At 36.3% G+C, this 19,696-nt stretch overlaps 1 protein-coding gene across 1 annotated transcript; it reads left to right on the forward strand.

Annotated features, from left to right (window-relative positions):
- The first annotated feature begins 14,993 nt into the window (after window positions 1-14,993).
- On the forward strand, window positions 14,994-18,698 carry KIAA1586 (KIAA1586 ortholog). The gene is given in 3 exon segments (XM_077769081.1): window positions 14,994-15,156; window positions 16,529-17,839; window positions 17,841-18,698. Coding segments are annotated over 2 exon segments (2,154 nt in total). The 5' UTR covers window positions 14,994-15,156; window positions 16,529-16,543.
- The last annotated feature ends 998 nt before the right edge of the window (window positions 18,699-19,696 follow it).

Raw genomic sequence — 19,696 nt, forward strand, 5'->3', positions numbered from 1 at the left:
AACCTTTAAATCTGGGAAATATATATGGGACATATATATTTATGCTTATAAATATATAATATATTAATATATAACATGTTATATCAATCTATTATAAAATTATAAAATATAAATATAAATGTACATATTTCTAAAGTATATATTTATACATAAAATCTAAAGTTTAAGTATATATGATATAATATCTATATTATTTGTATTAAATACTGTTACACAAACTCTCAGTGTCCCAGATAGTCCTGGCTATAATAATTCCATTAATGATGGTGGAGATAATACATACTTCTCCCTTGTTCCACCCAAACTCTTCCTTACATTGCTGTCCTTTGGAATTTGTTTTTTAAATATTCTTTTTTTATTTTAATTTTTTTAATGTTTATTTTTGAGAGAGAGACAGAACATGAGCAGGGAAGGGACAGAGAGGGAGACACAGAATCTGAAACAGGCTCCAGCCTCTGAGCTAGCTGTCAGCACAGAGCCCGATGCAGGGCTCTAACTCACGAACCATGAGATCATGACCTGAGTTGAAATCGGACAATCAACCGAGCCACCCAGGCGCCCCTCTAGACAATTTTTAAAATACTTCTGTCAGGGTCACCTGGGTGGCTCAGTTGGTTAAACCTCCGACTTTGGCTCAGGTAATGATCTCCTGAGTTCGAGCCCTGCATCGGGCTCTAGTCTGGAGCCTACTTTGGATTCTGTGTCTCCCTCTCTCTCTCTGCCCCTCTTGCTGCTCTCCTGCTCTGTCTCTGTCTCTCAAAAATAAACATAAAAAAAAAAAAGAATTTGAACTATCTTCGTCAACTTTCCATTCTCAAAAAACAAAGGCTGAAATTTTTATTGGGGTGATATTTATATAGTTACATTTATCTTTTCCTTATAGATCCTACACATTTTTAAAATGTTTTTCTAAGATTTTATTTAAATTAAAGATAGTTAACATATAGTGTAGTAATGGTTTCAGGAGTAGAATTTAGTGATTCATCACTTACATATAACACTCAGTGCTCATCACAACAAATGCCCACCTTAATGCCCATCACCCATTTAGCCCATCCCCCACTCACATCCCCTTCAGCAACTCTCCGTTTGTTCTCTGTATTTAAGAGTCTCTTACAGTGTGCCGCTCTCTCTGTTTTTATCTTACTTTTCCGTTCCTTCCTCCATGTTCATCTGTTTTGTTTCTTAAATTCCATATATGATTAATCATATGGTAGTTGTCTTTCTCTGACTGACTTATTTCACTTGGCATAATAAACACTAGTTCCATCCATGTTGTTGCAAATGGCAAGATTTCATTCTTTTTGGTCGCTGAGTATATTCCATTGTATATATACATATATATGTACCACATCTTCTTTACCCATTCATCAGTTCACAGACATTTGGGCTTTTCCCATAATTTAGCTATTGTTGATAGTGCTGCTATAAACAGTGGGGTGCATGGTGCCCCTTCGTATCAGTATTTTTGTATCCTTTGGATAAATGCCTAGTAGTGCAATTGCTAGGTTGTAGAATAGTTCTACTTTTAACTTTTTGAGAAAACCCCATACTGTTTTTCAGAGTGGCTGCACCAGCTTGCATTCCCACCAACAGTGTAAGAGGGGTCCCCTATCTCTGCATCCTCACCAACATCTGTTGTTTCCTATGTTGTTCATTTTACCATATAGCTTTGGGTTCATTTCTGGGTTCTCTATCTTTTTCCATTGATCTGTGTGTCTGTTTTTGTGCCAGTACCATACTGTCTTGATGATTATAGCTTTGTAATACAGCTTTGGTCTTCTTTTTCAACATTACTTTGGCTATTTGGGGTCTTTTCTGTTTCCATACAAATTTTAGAATTGTTTGTTTTAGCTCTGTGAAAAATGCTGGTGTTATTTTGGTAGGGATTGCACTGAATGTGTAGATTGCTTTGGGTAATATAGACATTTTAACAATATTNATCTCTGCATCCTCACCAACATCTGTTGTTTCCTATGTTGTTCATTTTACCATATAGCTTTGGGTTCATTTCTGGGTTCTCTATCTTTTTCCATTGATCTGTGTGTCTGTTTTTGTGCCAGTACCATACTGTCTTGATGATTATAGCTTTGTAATACAGCTTTGGTCTTCTTTTTCAACATTACTTTGGCTATTTGGGGTCTTTTCTGTTTCCATACAAATTTTAGAATTGTTTGTTTTAGCTCTGTGAAAAATGCTGGTGTTATTTTGGTAGGGATTGCACTGAATGTGTAGATTGCTTTGGGTAATATAGACATTTTAACAATATTTGTTCTTCCAACCCATGAACATGGAATGTTTTTCCATTTCTTTGTCTTCTTCAATTTCCTTCATAAGTTTTCTATAGTTTTCAGCATACAGATATTTTACCTCTTTGGTTAGGTTTATTCCTAGGTATCTTGCGGGTTTTGGTACAATTGTAAATGATATTGATTCCGTGATTTCTCTTTCTGCTACTTCATTATTGGTGTATAAAAATGCCACAGATTTCTGTACATTGATTCTATATTCTGCGACTTTGCTGAATTCATGTATCAGTTCCAGCAATTTTTTGGTGGAGTCTTTCAGATTTCCCACATATCATGTCACCTGCAAAGAGTGAAAGCTGGACTTCTTCTTTGCTGATTCAAATGGCCTTTTATTTCAAATGTTTTCTGATTGCTGAGGCTAGGACTTTCAGGACTACGTTGGAACAACAATGGTCAGAGTGGACAGTACTGTTGTGTTCCTGATCTTAGAGGAATGGCTTTCATTTTTCCCCCATTGAGGATAATATTAGCTGTGGGTGATCCTACACAGATTTTAAGGCCTACATATTTTATTTTTATTGTTGCTGTATAATTAATCATTGCTATATAGAAAAGTTGATGTCTTTTTTAAGCATCAATTTTACTCTACTTTTAAGCATATACCTCCCTCACCCTTTCTTTTCTTTTGGTTTTCCAAAAATCTTTAAATAATGATATTTTGCTCCTCTTTTTATTGTTTTTTGTTATTTTCTCTTCCTTATTTCACTGCATTGCTTAGACTTCCCTAAACAACGTGAAGTAATGGAAGTGGTAATAGACATTTTCATTTGATCTCTCAGTTGGTCTCTGACAACCTGTTAGAGGATGAATGCTATCTACCTTCTTATAATTCAATTTGCATCTCTCTGTTCACATACGTATAAGGGGGCATCTGTATTACTTCTCTTGTAAACAGTCTTTCATAGTTTTGTTTGTTAACTTACTTAAAATCTCAAGTCATTAAAAGCTGGAAGGGATCATGGAGTCTATATTCTCATTTTACAGATGTGGAAGTTAATCCAGAAGAAATTAGGGGTCCAGGTATTGTTGTGTTTCAGAGACATAAGGTTACCAGATGCATTACCTCTAGATAAGTGTGGTATTCCTATGCAGGAAAACCCAAAGTGAGGGTACAGATAAATTAAGAGAATGAGAAATGAGTTTATGAGCCCCTTGTAACATCTTATATACAACTATAACAGATCCAGATCTGAAGTGAAACCTCAGGATTTATTTCACCACAGTTAAAAAAAAAAAAAATCTGGCTTTGAACCATGAACCAAGCAGCAAACAACTTCTTTTTCCAAACTTCCTATTCTAACCAGCTCCCTACTTCACAAAACACCCACTACAAGCACTTGATCCAAGTATTAATATACATGTTTATTTTATTTTATTTTACTTAGCCTAGAAGAAAAGACATTTATTATGCTCTATAAGCACCTGATACTCACTTTTTAAAATTTATTTATTTGTTTTGGGAGAGAGAGATTGTGTGTGTGTGTGTGTGTGTGTGTGTGTGTGTGTGTGTGTGTGCCCGAGCAGGAGTGAGAGAGAGAGAAAGAGACAGAGACAGAGAGGGAATCCCAAGAAGTCTCTGCACTGTCAGCATGGAGCCCAATGCAGAGCTCAATGTTACAAACCATGAGATCACAACTTGAGCCGAAATCAAGAGTCAGTTGCTTTACCGACTGAGCCACCCAGGTGCCTCCCAATACTCATTTTAAAAGTCCTCCCTGACTTTCCTAGATTAAGATGTTCCTAAACTTGCCTATGGGGCACTCTCTTTTGCTGCAGCAAGCCAAATGTACTTGGTTTATTATGACATAGGCAGGTCACTGATGTTCTTCTTGTTGAGTTTTAACAATTTGAAAGTGCTACCTAGATTCTGTTGAGATCCCCGTTTCCACACTCCTTGGTATGGTAAGAGAGTGCAAATTTGAGAATCTTTGGGTCTGTACCCATTCAAAGTCACTTGACCCATAATGATGAGGTAAGTTTCATCATCAGGTAAGTTTCATGAATCTGAGCTCTGACCTTTGTTAAGGTCTTTGGCACTAAGTTTATTTTTTATTCCCAGGACTAAGAATAAAACTTTGGGTTCTGATTATAGGTACTATCCTTTGTGCATTTGTTTTAAAAGGCCTGTATTTTTTACTCCTGTTTAATTTTTGCTTTTGTCTTGGTTTGTTTGTCTCTAAGAAGTCTATAGAGAGAAAACAGACATATATTTGGTGAGCCCACCATTCAAATTAGTTGTGGAGAATAAAGAATTTAAAAACCTCATTATAATGGAATCCTTTGGACAAACATAATTTAGGTCATCTTTCAAAACCTTGTAAGGATACTTCTTAGTCTTATTTTTGTGCTTATGAGAACTGCCTTGATTATTTTCAAATGCCTGAACTGGGACCATAGGTCTTCATGCATAGTGGTGATGATAGCAAGCCATTAGTTAAGGATATGGAGACCCAGAGACCATAAGCAATGCTTTATCCAGGTCAATCCTCATGGGGTTCTCTGCCTCTCCATTACAGCACTAAAGTCCTTACTCACCATACCATCTTTTCAAATGGCACAATTTCACCAAGAGTAATCAAAAACTACAGTAGCATCTTGGGGGAATCTTTATGACTAAGATTGTCCTTTTCTGAGGGACTTAGGACAATAAGGTGACAAAATACTTAACCAAGAAGGTCAACCTTCTTTGATTGCCATCAGAAAGAATCAGAGCTTAGTCTTGACAATAGAATTATTTCCTAAAAGATGCTATGGCTAAAGCTAATGTACAAATGTGAAAAATTTAGTATTGTTTCACTCTTGGGAATTCCCTGTTTGTCTTGTGTCCTTTCCCTATTCCATTATACAACCTCCCTTCCTCTTTTTTTTTTTTTAATTCGAGTATAATTGACATACAGTGTTATATTAGTTTCAGATGTACCATATAATAATCAAGCAATTCTTTTTTATTAAAGATTTTATCATTTTTAAGTGATCTCTACATCCAGTGTGGGGCTCAAATTCACAACCCACAGATTAAGAGTAACATGCTCTACTGACTGAGCCAGCCAGGCATCCATAAACAATTCCATGGACATACACAATCCTCTTTCTTTTTATGTTCCACTTACCATTTAAACACACAACGGTCACCTCCTTTCCCACCTGAACTTGTACTCATAATTATAAAGTTGAAATTCTCACTTAAAATTATGAAGAGTAGATTTTGAGCCAAGACAAAGGCAGATGTGAAAGCCATATTTAAAGAATTTCTGAAACTTCAGGAAAAATTAGACACATTTAAGAAAAAATTTTGAATACTCCTATGTACTCAAAATCTCAGTCTTCCTGATTTAAACTAATTAGTGCTTTTATTAATATGCCCCTAAGGAAAAAAGGCTTGGTTACAAAAAATGAATTGGAGAAGGCCAGAAAATGACCTAAGTGTTCTGAAAAACCATAGAATTGAAGAATACTTAAAAATGTTGGAGTAATTAGGGGTGCACATGGCTGGTTCAGTCAGAAGAACATGAAACTCTTGATTTCAGGGTTGTGAGTTCAAGTCCCTTGTTGAGTGTAGAGATTATTTAAATAAACACTTTTTAAAAATATTTTTTAAAATGCTAGAGTAATTAGATTAATCTTCTTAAGGCTATATCTCAAATCTGTCCTATTTCTAGAATTGACTAGAAATTGATCCAGTCCTGTAAACAAAGGTAAGGAGAATCCAATGAGGATATAAAGTATCACCCAGTAAGAATTTTTAGGCAGTATTCTGAAATGGATATATAGATGTCTCCACACCATGTCCATTTTCTTTAGAAATGGATCAAAATGTGAATTTTTAATTTAACTGTGTAAACAATAGATTGTGTGGCAGATCACCCCTTGATCCAAGTTACAACAAATGTCAGAATCCTTTATAAATTTTCTAGTGACAAGGAGTACACCTAACATCCAGATCTTGGTTTCTAAATACCTTTTCTTTACAGAAATGGCTGATTCCAGGGCAGGGGCAGAGAAGGTACCAAATATGCTTGGAACATTGTATGTTATGCCAGAAAGTAAGGGGTTGCTCAAAGAATGATGGCCACAGGAGGCTGCAAAAGGGACTACCACTGGCCAAGTCTGGTACAAACTAGTATCAAAATAAAGTAGGACAGTAGTGGATTATAACTCATTAAATAAAATAGAAATCCATGAATCCATAATGATAATAGATAGATAAATCAAAAAGCAAGGGAGAAGGGACGACCCTTTATTATAGCAGAATGCCAATTAAAAATATGGAAAGGGTGATAGAATTGGTAAATTACTATCTACAGCTATCATAGTCAAGATTGATTAGGCAAGAAACCTCAGACAGTACTAAATATTGAAGTGTTAGGTTTCATGAAAACAGTGTATTTGCATATTCTTAATGAATTATCCCACAGATCGATTATACACTCCAAGGAGAAAAATCTAACTATGTAGTAGAAAAAACAGAAGAAAGCAGACAATACTTTCACCAGATGATTATCATCAATAATCTTCATCATCAAAAAGGCGCCAATGGATATCAGGTGTCTCTGATTGAGATTTGCTAAAAGCAACACAAGATCACTTAAGCAGTATTCTGGCCAGTGACATAACCTGAATGTGATCATGAGGAAACACTGACAAACTGAGGAACATTCTATAAAATAACTGGCTTATATTCTTCAAAAATATCAATGTCATGAAAGATATGGAATGGTTGAGAAACAGTTCAAAATTAAGGAAGAATAAATAGATATAAAAATTAAAATTAAAAAAAGAAGGAAATCCTGCCATTTACAACAGCATGGATATACCTGAAGGACGTTTTGCTAAGCAAAATAAGCCAGACACAGAAAGACAGATACTATACGAGTTTATGCGTGAAATGTAAAAAAGTTGAACTCAAGGAATCAGAGAGGAGAATGGTGATTACCAGGGACTGTGGGGATAGGGGAAATGGGGAGATGTTGGTCCAAGAGTACAAATTTTTAGTTATGAACAAGTTCTGGAGATCTAATGTATAGCACGGTGACTATAATAATAATGCATTATATACTTGAAATTTATTGAGAGTAGATCTTTTTTTTTTAAGTAAGCTCCATGCCCAATGTGGGGCTTGGACTTGTGACCCCAAGATCAAGAGTCACACGCTGTACCAAAGGAGACAGCCACGTGCCCTGAGATAGTAGATCTTAAGTGTTCCCACTACAGACACAAAAATGGTAACTATATATTTGTGATGGATATATTAATTAGCTTAATTGTGGCAATCATTTCACAGTGTATAATAACTTCATGTACACCCAAATATACACAGTTTTATCTGCTTACCGTACCTCAATAAAGCTATGGAAAAATTGTTTTATTTCTGTAATAGCAATGAACAATAAAAAATTATAATCCATTGAATAAAGTATAAATCTATGAATCATGATAATGGATAGATAAATCAAAAAGTAAGGGAGAAGGGAAGACCCTTTTTTATAGTAGAATAACAACTGAAAATGTGTGAAGGGTAAAATTTCTATTAGAAAACAAAGATTAAAGTAATTGTAACTTTGCTTAGGCAAAGGTTTCTTAGATATACCACCAAAAGCATGATCGAGAAAAAAAATTGATAAATTAGACTTAATCAAAAGTAAAACTTCTCTTTGAAAGACAATTTTAAGACATGGAAAATCAACCACAGGCTCTGAGAATATATTTGGAAATCACATATGTGTTAAGGACTTGAATCCAGAATAAATAAACTCCTAAAATTCAATAATAAGAGGGGCAACTGGGTGGCTCAGTCAGTTAAGCCTCTGACTTTGGCTCAGGTTATGATCTCACGGTTTGGTTCATGGGTTCAAGCCCCGCATCGGGCTCTGTGCTGACAGCTCAGAGCCTGGAGCTTGCTTCCGATTCTGTGTCTCCTCTGCCTCTTCCCCTCTCCCGCTCATGCTCTGTCTTTCTCTGTCTCTCAAAAATAAATAAACATTTAAAAAATTCAATAAAAAGAAAATTATTTATTTAATAGGCAGAAGACCTTAACAGTCAAGGCCAATGAAGGTATATGGATGATAAATGAATGCATAAAAAGATTTTCAACATTATTAATTAGGTTAATGCAAACTAAAATCACAATGTGATATCACTACACACCTATTAGAATATCTAAAATGGAAAAGACTATCTGTGCAACAATTACTGAATTGAAGGGGATAACCATATTTGGGCTCCAGCCACATTCTTATTGCTTGTTTTCCAAGAATGTGACTGAATGACTCCCACCTGCAACCGTTCAAAGTACATGCTCCACTGAAATTCCACCAGCACGTTAAAAAAATTGTTTAAATGCAAATCTCTCCTAGGCTTTTAAGAGACTTAAAAATGGTTAATTTACATGCAGCTTTTGGGTCCATCATCTTGGCAGATGTTTCTTTTTCTCAACATTCATCTGCAAGTCCCAAATTAGCTGGTACAAACGCACCTGCAGTTTTAGTGCACTTTGTGGAAATGCAAACAGATTCATCAAATACTAGCTAGGACATAAGTAATCAAACACCATGTTCTCATTTAGACCAGCAAAGACAGGCCTCCAAGTGAGAAAGTAAACATCTGCTGGGCTCAAATAACAGACATAGATAAAGTCAGCTGAAAAATTAACAGTGTTTCTCCCAAAGAAATACTGCACTTGTAGAATCAAAGTGACCTTGGTGACTACTGCTATCTTATTTACACAATGAGAAAATTCGTTCCCAAACTCATAGAGTAACAACTTTGTTGTTTGAAAATCTATCAGCAAGAATGCAATATCCCTCCCTTGGCTGGTCACATTGACACAGAGAACCAGCCATATACCAAACCAAGTGCAAGGCTACAGATAAGAGGGTTCTGGGCCAACAATTAGTATGTATGAGAATTTTGTAGTTTTTAAGTTAACAGGACGTTGGGTCCATATTGTAATCCAGACATGGCGTTGAACTCTTACACACAGCCCTAATTGTCTCTGAACCTATCAAAATACTGTTTCATTTAAATTTCATCTACCTCTACCCTTTCTAGAAATTCCCTAATTACTCTATTCCTTTGTCTTGTGAAATGCCTTATAGTTCCTCTGCTGTATCATCTCACTCACTTTAGGCCACTATTAAAATCATAAAGGGGATTTTGTGGGACTACAGATGTGTTAGGTGATCTCGGGCTGATAGGGCTAGGAGGAAAAGCTGAAAAAGAATATTCCCAGTTAACATTTGTTTTCATAAACGGTATCTGTTCACAATCGTTAATATGTAAATACTGAAAACAAAAAAATTGGCCACTAATTGGTAAGGAAGTCTCTGAGCAAACAACGAAAGAACATTTTAACACTATTGATCTAAATTATCTAGAACAATATTTGAATTGAAGGAGGAGAAGAAAAAAATTAAAAAGTAGAAGAAAGGTGGGAAGAGGGAGACAGATTGAGAGAGAAAAGTCATCTATTAATACTACTTTAACGCAGTAGAAGCCTAGAGGAACGCCAAGTGCCTCACGTCGGATCCTTTCATTTTTCAAACACGCGGGATGGTTTCGGGCAGGACTAGAACTACAACTCCCAGCTTCCTGCGCGGCGCGGAGAAGGCCGGCCGGGACCGTGCGAAAGAGTTTCCCGGGGATCCCTGCCAGAGCCGGTCGCTCTTGCTTTTGAAGCCGTTTCGCACCTCTTTCCACCCGCGGCTTCGTGGTTGGGTCACGACGGCGCGAAGCGGTGCTGGGCGGGAAGGGAAGTCGTGGCAGCGACGGCGGTCGGGGCAGCAGCGACGGCGGCGGTGGCGGCGGAGACCGCTGCAGCGGTGGTGCTGTCAGTTAGGCCGTCGGAGAAATGGGAGACCCGGGGTCGGAGGTGAGTGGTGGAGCCTTGGGCCGCGGCGTCCTCAGCCCAGCCGCGAAGGGCTTTGTGTTTTGTTGCGTGTGCGGCCGNTGTATGAATTTCTGAACCACACTTTGTAAGTCTTTGGTTTAGGGAAGGAGGGGTTATGACATATTTGGGGGTGATTTTCATCCAAAACTATAAAGCTTAAAGTCATATTTTAGCTAGTTGAAAATTTCTTCAAACCAGTGATTACTTGAGGTTTGCGGCGAAAGGTATATAATTTTTTTTTTAAATGAGTGCCTATTTAATGTATGTTTTTGAATTGCTATAGATTTAGGGCAACTTTATAAACTGCAATTTTTTTTTTCATAAATTGTTTTTTAAATCAAACAAAGTCTTATTTTTAAATGTGTTTAACATGTTTCTTGTTTTAGTGGGGTCATATAGAAATTCTTTACAAGATTATTTCTGTGACATTCTTCCTCATTAATAGAACACACAGTACCCCCTTTTTTGACACTTGGGACCTTATAAATTGGGAGGTACCAAGAGAGGTCGTATGCTAGCTCTTCCTTCCTTGTGTTGTGGAGTAAATAATGTAACTATGGAAATTGAAGACCATGGTGTCTGTTTTTGTACTGAAAAGTATTTAGAAAGGGAATCTCATGGGTCTTCAGGAAAAATAATTTTGGTTCCTCCTGACTGTGGTATAAAAGTAGACATGAATGGGACATTATGATCTTCATGATATTTTGTGCATCCAGAACTAGGAGTGATATAGGTGTTATGACATGTATTTTGAGAAGCAGAAGGACTCTCCAAAGTTACTGTTGGAAAAATAAATAGGTGTAGGTTTGTGTAATACTCTGTGGATTAAACTGTTATATTGTAAGTTCCTAATGAGTTGATATCAGCTTTTGTTCAGCTGAGATTTAAAACTCTTAATTTATATTTAATTTTAAATACAGAGCATCTTTTGTATCTTTGCATCCAGAGTTTTGTACATCCAACTTGAGAGAACCTCTTATCATTTAGCCTTGTTTCCAAAGAGCAGATCAAATATTTAGTATATGTGCTGCCGAAGCGAGCACAGAGCGGATCAAATATTTGGAAGCTCTGTAAGAAGTGAATTATACAGGCATACCGTGTTTTGTTGCGCTTTATAAATGCTGTGGCTTTTACAAACTGAATGTTTGTGGCAACCCTGTGTCAAGCAAGTCAGATGGCACGATTTTCCAGTAGCATCTGCTCACTCTGTGTCCCTGTTATGTTTCAGTAATTCTCACAACATATCAAACTTTCTCATTAATATTTGTTGCCATCTATGATCAATGAAGATATTTCACTGAAAGCTCAAACGATGTTTAGCATTTTTTAGCAATAAAGTATTTTTATATTTGTATGTATTTACATATGTGTATGTATTTTTTAGACATAACACTATTGCACACTTAAAAGACTACAGTATAATATGGACATAACTTTCATATGCACTGGTAAACCAAAAAATTCATTTGATTCACTTTATTTTGATATTCACAGTATCATTCCTGGTGGTATTTTAGAAGTATGCTCATGTGTCCTCCAAGTGGGATTGCAGTTTCAGAAAGAAAAGAGTAAGGGCACATGGCTGGCCCAGTTGGTTGAGTGTCCAACTCATGATTTTGACCCAGTCATGATAGCATGGTTTGTGGTTTGAGCCCCACCTCAGGCTCTGTGCTGGTGGCACAGAGCTTGCTTGGGATTCTCTCTCCCCAGTGCCCCTGTCCTCTGCCTACACACACTCTCTCTCAAAATGAATAAGTGTAACATTAAAGTCCAAAAAAAGAGAGTAAAAACATTCCTATTGCCTTTAAATGGTTCCATACACACACACAAAAAACCTATGATAATTTAATTCTACTTTATTTTTTAATTTAATTCTACCTTAAAATATATTCAGATGGGCACGTGGGTGGCTCAGTAGGTTGAGTGTCTGACTCTTGATCTTAGCTCAGGTCATGATCTCATAGTTTATGAGATCAAGCCCCAAGTCAGCTTCTGTGCTGACAGTGTGGAGCCTGCTTGGGATTCTCTCTTACTCTTGCTCTGCCTGTCCCCTGCTTGTGCACGCATTCTCTCTCTCTTAAAATAAATAAGCTTTAAAAAAACTTTTTAAATAAAAAAAAATAATAAAATACATTCAGAAACAGAATTTACTTTCCTTTGTAACCTCATTCTATGCTGGGCTCCATCAGGATATGTTTATTTCTCTGTTATTATATTACCATCTAGTAAAGATGAAATACTGCTGGGTACAGCTCTCTGCTTGAGGATTCTTCACATACAAAAAACATTTTTTTGTGTTCTTTTTATATCTTATATCAAGAAGTATGTTACTGGGGTGCCTGGGTGGCTCAGTCAGTTAAGCATCTGACTTCCGCTCAGGTCATGCTCTCACAGTTGATGAGTTTGAGCCCCACAGCTGTCTGTCAGCACAGAGCCTGCTTTGGATCCTCTGTCTCCCTCTCAGCCCCTCCCCTGCTTGCACTCTCTCAAAAATAGACATTAAAAAAAAAGTATCGATGTATTTTAGTATGGATTCCTTAATCTTTGTGTATAAATTTCTTTCCACCCTTCGGTCTGCATTATAGCATCTCCTTTGTGTTCTGACATATAAATATATGTGCAGTTAAATAAACACAATATCCTAAAAGAAAGGAATGATAAAAATTTGGAGGTGTCTTTACCTTTTTTATTTACTTTACTGTAATGTATATATACAGAAGAGTGTACTTCCTCATTGTTCTTCTTCACTCTATTTCAGTACTAAGTTACTATTTGTCTGGATTATCTTGTTACTAGTCTTCCCCCATTTCATACTTTTCTAATCTTGAAATAGAGCTCTGATGTTCCCATCTCAACACTCTTATTGATTAATTTACCTATAGAATAAAATCTAGGTTTTTGAGCCAGGCCTCGTGTGTGTTGCAGGTAGTATGTATGTAAAGAAAGAATTGAGAAAATCAGGGCTTCATGTTTGCTTGTGTAGGATGTGGAAGATAAAGCAGAGCTATTGAAGAACTATGCAATTTTGAGCTTAGGTATCAAAAAGATTATTGATAGTCATACATTTAAAAAATACAGTACCATGATGTCTGTCTCTGTCTTTTTAATACTATTCCTGTACTATTTCCCATTTTCAAAGGAATCATGGAACACATGGCTTTGTTCCTCTATGTAGATTTAGTTTCTCTTTGGGTTTTGTCATTACCTCTTCATCTCCTCTGAGTCTTTTCCTGTGCTGCTTTTGTTTCTGATTATTCTGTTTCACCTGCAAGGCTTCCTCCTTAAAAGAATCTTGCTAATTCCAACAACAACAAAAATGTATTGATTGTAAATGCAAGTTTGGTTTGAATGGTTTTCATGACTTGTGCATTTGCTCCATTTTTTTTTTTAGGAAGGACCATCAAAACCTATTCTTGAATACAGTAATCTGGTTTGTGGTGATGATGAAGAGCCTAGAACCTATCATAGCGATGTAAGTACATCATATTTGTGGATTTTCAGTTTTGTCATTAAGTGCAAAGTACATTGGAGGTGGCTTGAACTGGCTTGCAAGAACGGATTGTTAGATTGTCAGGAGTTTTATGAGCTGATGTGTGAAAAATAGCCATTATTAAAAATTAAAGTATATAAACCTACCAGGAAATAAATTATTACATTTAAGGTAGTAAAGACTCAAAACTCATCATATCTTAATTTATTTACATCTGTTATATCAGTGTGATAGAAATACTGTCTAACAATATGCTCCTGCAATATGATTGGAATATTTACACCAAGGTTAACTCATCAAACTCAAAATTGGGGCTTGATTTATATTATTTATTGATTATCCAAACTTAAGAAAGTGATGGATGAAATGTTAATGTAGAGTAAACCAAAAAATGTAAATTGCTAGACTGTATGCTATATGAACAATTGAGGAAAACTTGCATTATTTGAAAACTCTCCTTTGAGTCAACAAAGATGTTGATGTCATTGGTGACTGAGTAGAGTTCTGATATAAATCTTCATTTTTTTCCCTTTCACCTCATTCATTAAATGAAAATGTTAACCACTTTTCACATTGGAACTGCACTCGGTTGTAAATCCTATGATCGGCTTCTTTGTTGAATTGGATGATAATCAAACATTTTTTTAGTCAGATTTCATGACATTACTGGCTATAAAAATCTAAAAACTGGCATGGCTGGCCAGCTTAGTTGGAGGAGCATGTAACTTGATCTCGGGGTTGTGACTTGGAGCCCCATGCTGGGTGTAGAGATTACTAAAAAATATATAATATGTAAACTTAAGAAAAAACCTGGTAGTGAATTTTTCAACAAATTGCAAGTCATATTGAAGTTATAGGTACACGGGGCTGGTATCTGGGTGGCTCAGTCGGTTAAGCATCTGACTTCGGCTCAGGTCATGATCTCATGGTTCATGGGTTCAAGCCCCATGTCGGGCTCTGTGCTGACAGCTAGCTCAGAACCTGGAACCTGTCTTTGCATTCTGTATCTCTCTCTTTCTGACCCTCCCTTGCTTGCGTTGTCTCTCTCTGACTCTCAAAAATGAATAAATTAATTAATTAATTTAAGAAAACCATGAAGTTATAGGTACAAACAGAAAAGCAAGGTAAGTATTTTAATTTAAAATTTATTTCTAAAATTATATAAAATCATTAACAGAAATTTTTTAATGAGGTTATTTTTGTTTTTAGATATAGGCCTCTGTTACTTCAATCTAGAGCTCTTTCTCTTTTTTCTTTTTTAAAGTATTTTTTAAGTTTATTATTATTATTTTTTTTGAGAGAGACTGCACAAGCGGGGAAGGGGCAGAGAGAGAGAGGGAGAGAGAATCCCAAGCAGTCTCCGTGCTGCCAGTGGAGAGCCCAATGTGGGGCTTGAACTCCTAAAACCATGAGATGATGACCTGAGCAGAAACCAAGAGCCTGACACCTAACCAACTAACTGAGCCACCCAGGTGCCCCTTCAGTTTTTATTATTATTTGTATTTATTTTTGGAGAGAGACAGACCGACAAGACAGACACAGAGCAAGTCGGGGAGGGGCAGAGAGAGAGGGAGAGGGAGAGAGGATCCCAAGCAAACTACATACTCAGTGCAGAGTTCAACACAGGGCTTGAACTCACAGACCATGAAATCATGACCTGTGCCAAAGTCCAGAGTTGGCCACTTAACTTACTGAGCCACCCAGCACCCTGAGGTTATTTTATTTAAATTTTTTAAAAATTTATTTATTTTGAGAGAAAGAGACCTTGTGAGCAGGGGAGAGACAGAGAGAGAGACAGAATCCCAAGCATGCTTTGCACTGTCAACACAGGGCCCAATGCAGGGCTTAAACTCATGAGCTATGAGATCACGACCTGGGTAGAAATCAAGAGTAAATGCCATCCAGATGGCCAACAGACACATGAAACGATGCTCAGCATCCCTCCTCATCAGGGAAATACAAATCAAAACCACACTGAGATACCACCTCATGCCGGTCAGAGTGGCTAAAATGAGCAAATCAGAGGACTCTAGATGCTGGCAAGGATGTGGAGAAACAGGCACCCTCCTATACTACTGGTGTGAATGTAAACTGGTGCAACCCCTCTGCAAAACAGTGTGGAGGTTCCTCAAAAAATTAACAATAGAACTCCCCTAGGACCCAGCAATAGCACTGCTAGGAATTTACGCAAGGGACCCAGGAGTGCTGATGTATAGGGGCACATGTACCCCAATGTTCATAGCAGCACTCTCAACAATCACCAAAACATGGAAAGAGCCTAAGTGTCCATCAGTGGACGAATGGATCAAGAAGATGTGGTTCATCTATACAATGGAATACTACATGGCAATGAGAAAGAATGAAATCTGGCCATGTGTAGCAACATGGATGAACCTTGAGGGTGTTAATGCTGAGCAAAATAAAGTCAGGCAGAGAAGGACAGATACCATGTATTTGAACGTATAGGAGGATTAGGAGGAACTTAACAGAGGACCATGGGGGAGAAGAAGGGGAGAAATAGTGAGGGAGAGGGAGGGAGGCAAACCACGAAAGACTCTTGAATGCTGAGAACAAACTGAGGGCTGATGGGGGTGGGGGGGAAGGGAAGGGGAGTGATGGGTATGGAGGAGGGCACTTGTTGGGATGAGCACTTGGTGTTATATGGAAACCACTTGACAATAATCTATTTAAAAATAAATAGATAAAGATATAAAAAAGGCAAAAAAAAAATCAAGAGTCAATGCTTAACTGACTGAGCCAGCTGCCTCCATTAATAGAAAATTTTACATTAACCCTTAAAGTGTTACCATGAACTTTACTTACATATGTAAAATTATTTTTCAGATTCTGTTCCCTAAAATGCCAAAACGACAAGGAGATTTTTTGCATTTTTTAAATGTGAAGAAGGTGAAAACAGACACAGAAAGAAATAATATAAAAAATTGTTGTGGACTGTCTAAGTCAGAGGAATCAAATTTCAAGTATGTTGAACAACCAATCATTGAAGAAAATCTATCATGTTCATCAAAGGAAGGAATAGATAATCTTGTGCTTCCAGATTGTTGGAACGAAAAACAAGCATTTATGTTTACAGAACAGTACAAATGGCTTGAAATAAAAGAAGGTAAATTAGGATGTAAGGATTGTTCAACAGTTCGGCATTTGGGATCAAAAGCAGAAGAGCATGTCCATGTGTCCAAGGAGTGGATTGCATATTTAGTAACCCCTAATGGGAGTAATAAAACTACTAGACAAGCTTCTCTGCGGAAAAAAACTAGGGAACACGATGTTTCTAAAGCCCCTGGTAAAATTCAGGATTTGTTAAAAGAATCAGTTAATGACTCAATTTCTGATTTAGTGCATAAACAAAATAATAAAAATATTGATGCTACCATAAAAGTTTTCAATACTGTTTATAGTTTAGTAAAACATAATAGACCTTTGTCTGATATTGAGGGGGCAATAGAATTACAAGAGAAAAATGGAGAGGTCAACTGTTTAAATACACGATATAGTGCAACAAGAATAGCAGAACATATTGCAAAAGAAATGAAAATGAAGATATTTAAGAATATTATAGAAGAGAATGCCAAAATCTGCATCATAATTGATGAGGCATCTACAGTTTCAAAGAAAAGCACTCTAGTGATTTCTCTCCAGTGCACAGTTTATTTGGCTCCCGCTCCAGTTATGTTGTTTGTTGCTTTGAAAGAATTGGTCTCAACCACAGCAGAGTTTATTGTCAATACGTTACTGAGTACTTTAAATGACTGTGGGTTTACTAATGAATATTTGAAAGCAAATTTAATTGCATTTTGTTCTGATGGTGCTAATACAATGCTGGGAAGAAAGTCTGGAGTAGCTACAAAGTTGTTAGAATATTTTCCTAAAATCATTATTTGGAACTGTTTAAATTATCGATTGCAGTTGTCACTAGATGATTCAATATCTGAAATAAAGCAAGTTAATCATTTTAAACTATTTCTTGATAAAATTTGTTCCATGTATCACCTGTCTAATAAAAATCAAAACAAGCTTTTAGAAACTGTAGCTAAAGATCTTGAAATTGTTAAAATTGGCCAGGTAATGGGACCAAGATGGGCAGCATGTAGTTTACAAGCTGCTACTGCTGTATGGCATGCATATCCTATATTAATATATCCATTTTTCTCATTCTTATTCTGGTTTGGCAAAGAGATTAGCTAACATTAACTTCTTGCAAGACCTTGCTTTAATGATTGACATTCTTGAAGAATTTTCACTACTTTCAACTGCATTACAGTCAAAATCAACTAACATTCACAAAGCACAAACATTGATCAAATGCACCATAAGAGCTTTGGAAAATTTAAAAATTGGTACTGGAAAGCATGAGTCCGAAATTGAGAGTTTGATTAAGTCAGATAAGTTTAAAGATATTCCATTTAATAAAAACAATAAATTTAATGCTCTTCATAGGAGTATGTTACTAGAAAATATAATTGAACACATGCACTTACGTCTTTTATCTGACAGAAACCATGATGAAAGTGTTTTTAATTATTTTGACTTGCTAAAACCTTCTACATGGCCTTATGAAGAAATAACTTCACCATGGGTAGCTGGTGAAAAAAAATTATTTCATCTATGTGAAATCTTAAAATACGAAATTGATTTGAATGATTTTCGGGAATTTGTAAATAGTAATATAAAATCAAACAATGTTTCAATTCCTATAGCTATACAAAAAGCTAAAAAGATAGTTAATACTATTGCAGTCAATAATGCTGAAGCTGAAAGAGCTTTCAGTTTAATGAATATAATTTGTACAAGGGTGAGAAATAGTTTAACAATAGATCACATATCAGATTTAATGACAATAAATCTATTGGGGAAGGAGTTAGCAGATTGGGATGCAACTCCATTTATAAAGACCTGGTCAAATTGTAACCATAGGTTGGCTACAGATACAAGAGTTAGGCAAAAATCAGCAAAAGCCTTCTGTGAGAATCAGTTGGCTATCTGGAACTTATAATAAAGGGTATTGTATTTGTTTTCATCATTTGTAAATTGTGTGTTATATATCTTTTCTATATTGAAAAATTTTTCAAAGTCAATTGTTAAACTTTTATTAACACATTTAAACGGCGTTCTCCACAGAGCTAAAGTTGATTGTTTTTAGGAGCTATACAGTTATTTAGAGATTAGCCCATGTCTGCTAGATTGGGCCATGATATGTATTCCAAAGAGTCCTGTAGAGAACATCCAACCATTTCCATTTGTGCTGTATTTTATTTTATTTTACTTTATTTTATTTTATTTTATTTTATTTTTTATTTTATTTTATCTTATTTTACTTTCTGAGAGAGAGAGACAGCATGAACAGGGGAGGGTCAGAGATAGAGAGGCAGATACAGAATCCGAAACAGGCTGCAAGCTCTGAGCTAGCTGTCAGCACAGAGCCCAACACGGGGCTCAAACCCATAAACCGTGAGATCATGACCTGAGCCGAAGTCTGACGCCCAACCGACTGAGCCACCCAGGTGCCCTAATTGCTGTCTTATTTTTAGTTCAGATTCAAGGGAATAACAACCAAGACAAGTTCTAAGCCCTAGAAATTATATGAATGAAAATGAAATAAACTGCAAGCCTTTTGGCTCTTATTTGTATATCTGTGCTAACACAGTAATCTCTAGCACATGTGGCTATTAAGCACCTGAAATGAGCTCAGTAGGGCTAGGTGAAGTTTCAGTTTCAATCAAATATAAAAAAGCAGTGTAAAGTATTTTAAAACTCAACTTTTCTTTTAGAAATACATTTGTTTCCTTGCTTGTGATTGTTGGAGTGTGCCTGTCAACCTCATGTGTCATGTCTAGTATTACATAAAAACACATCATTGAATTGGTGTCAGCAGATTCAGTACACATGACTTTTTTTCCTATGAATTGATGTAACATAACAGCATCTCTGAATATTTTATATAGACAACAGAAATTACAGTGATATTTATATAAATCATAATTGGTAATTAAA

The sequence above is a fragment of the Crocuta crocuta genome, unplaced genomic scaffold (assembly GCF_008692635.1).
Source record: "Crocuta crocuta isolate KB4526 unplaced genomic scaffold, BGI_CrCroc_1.0 scaffold205, whole genome shotgun sequence".
Classification (NCBI taxonomy): Eukaryota; Metazoa; Chordata; class Mammalia; order Carnivora; family Hyaenidae; genus Crocuta; species Crocuta crocuta.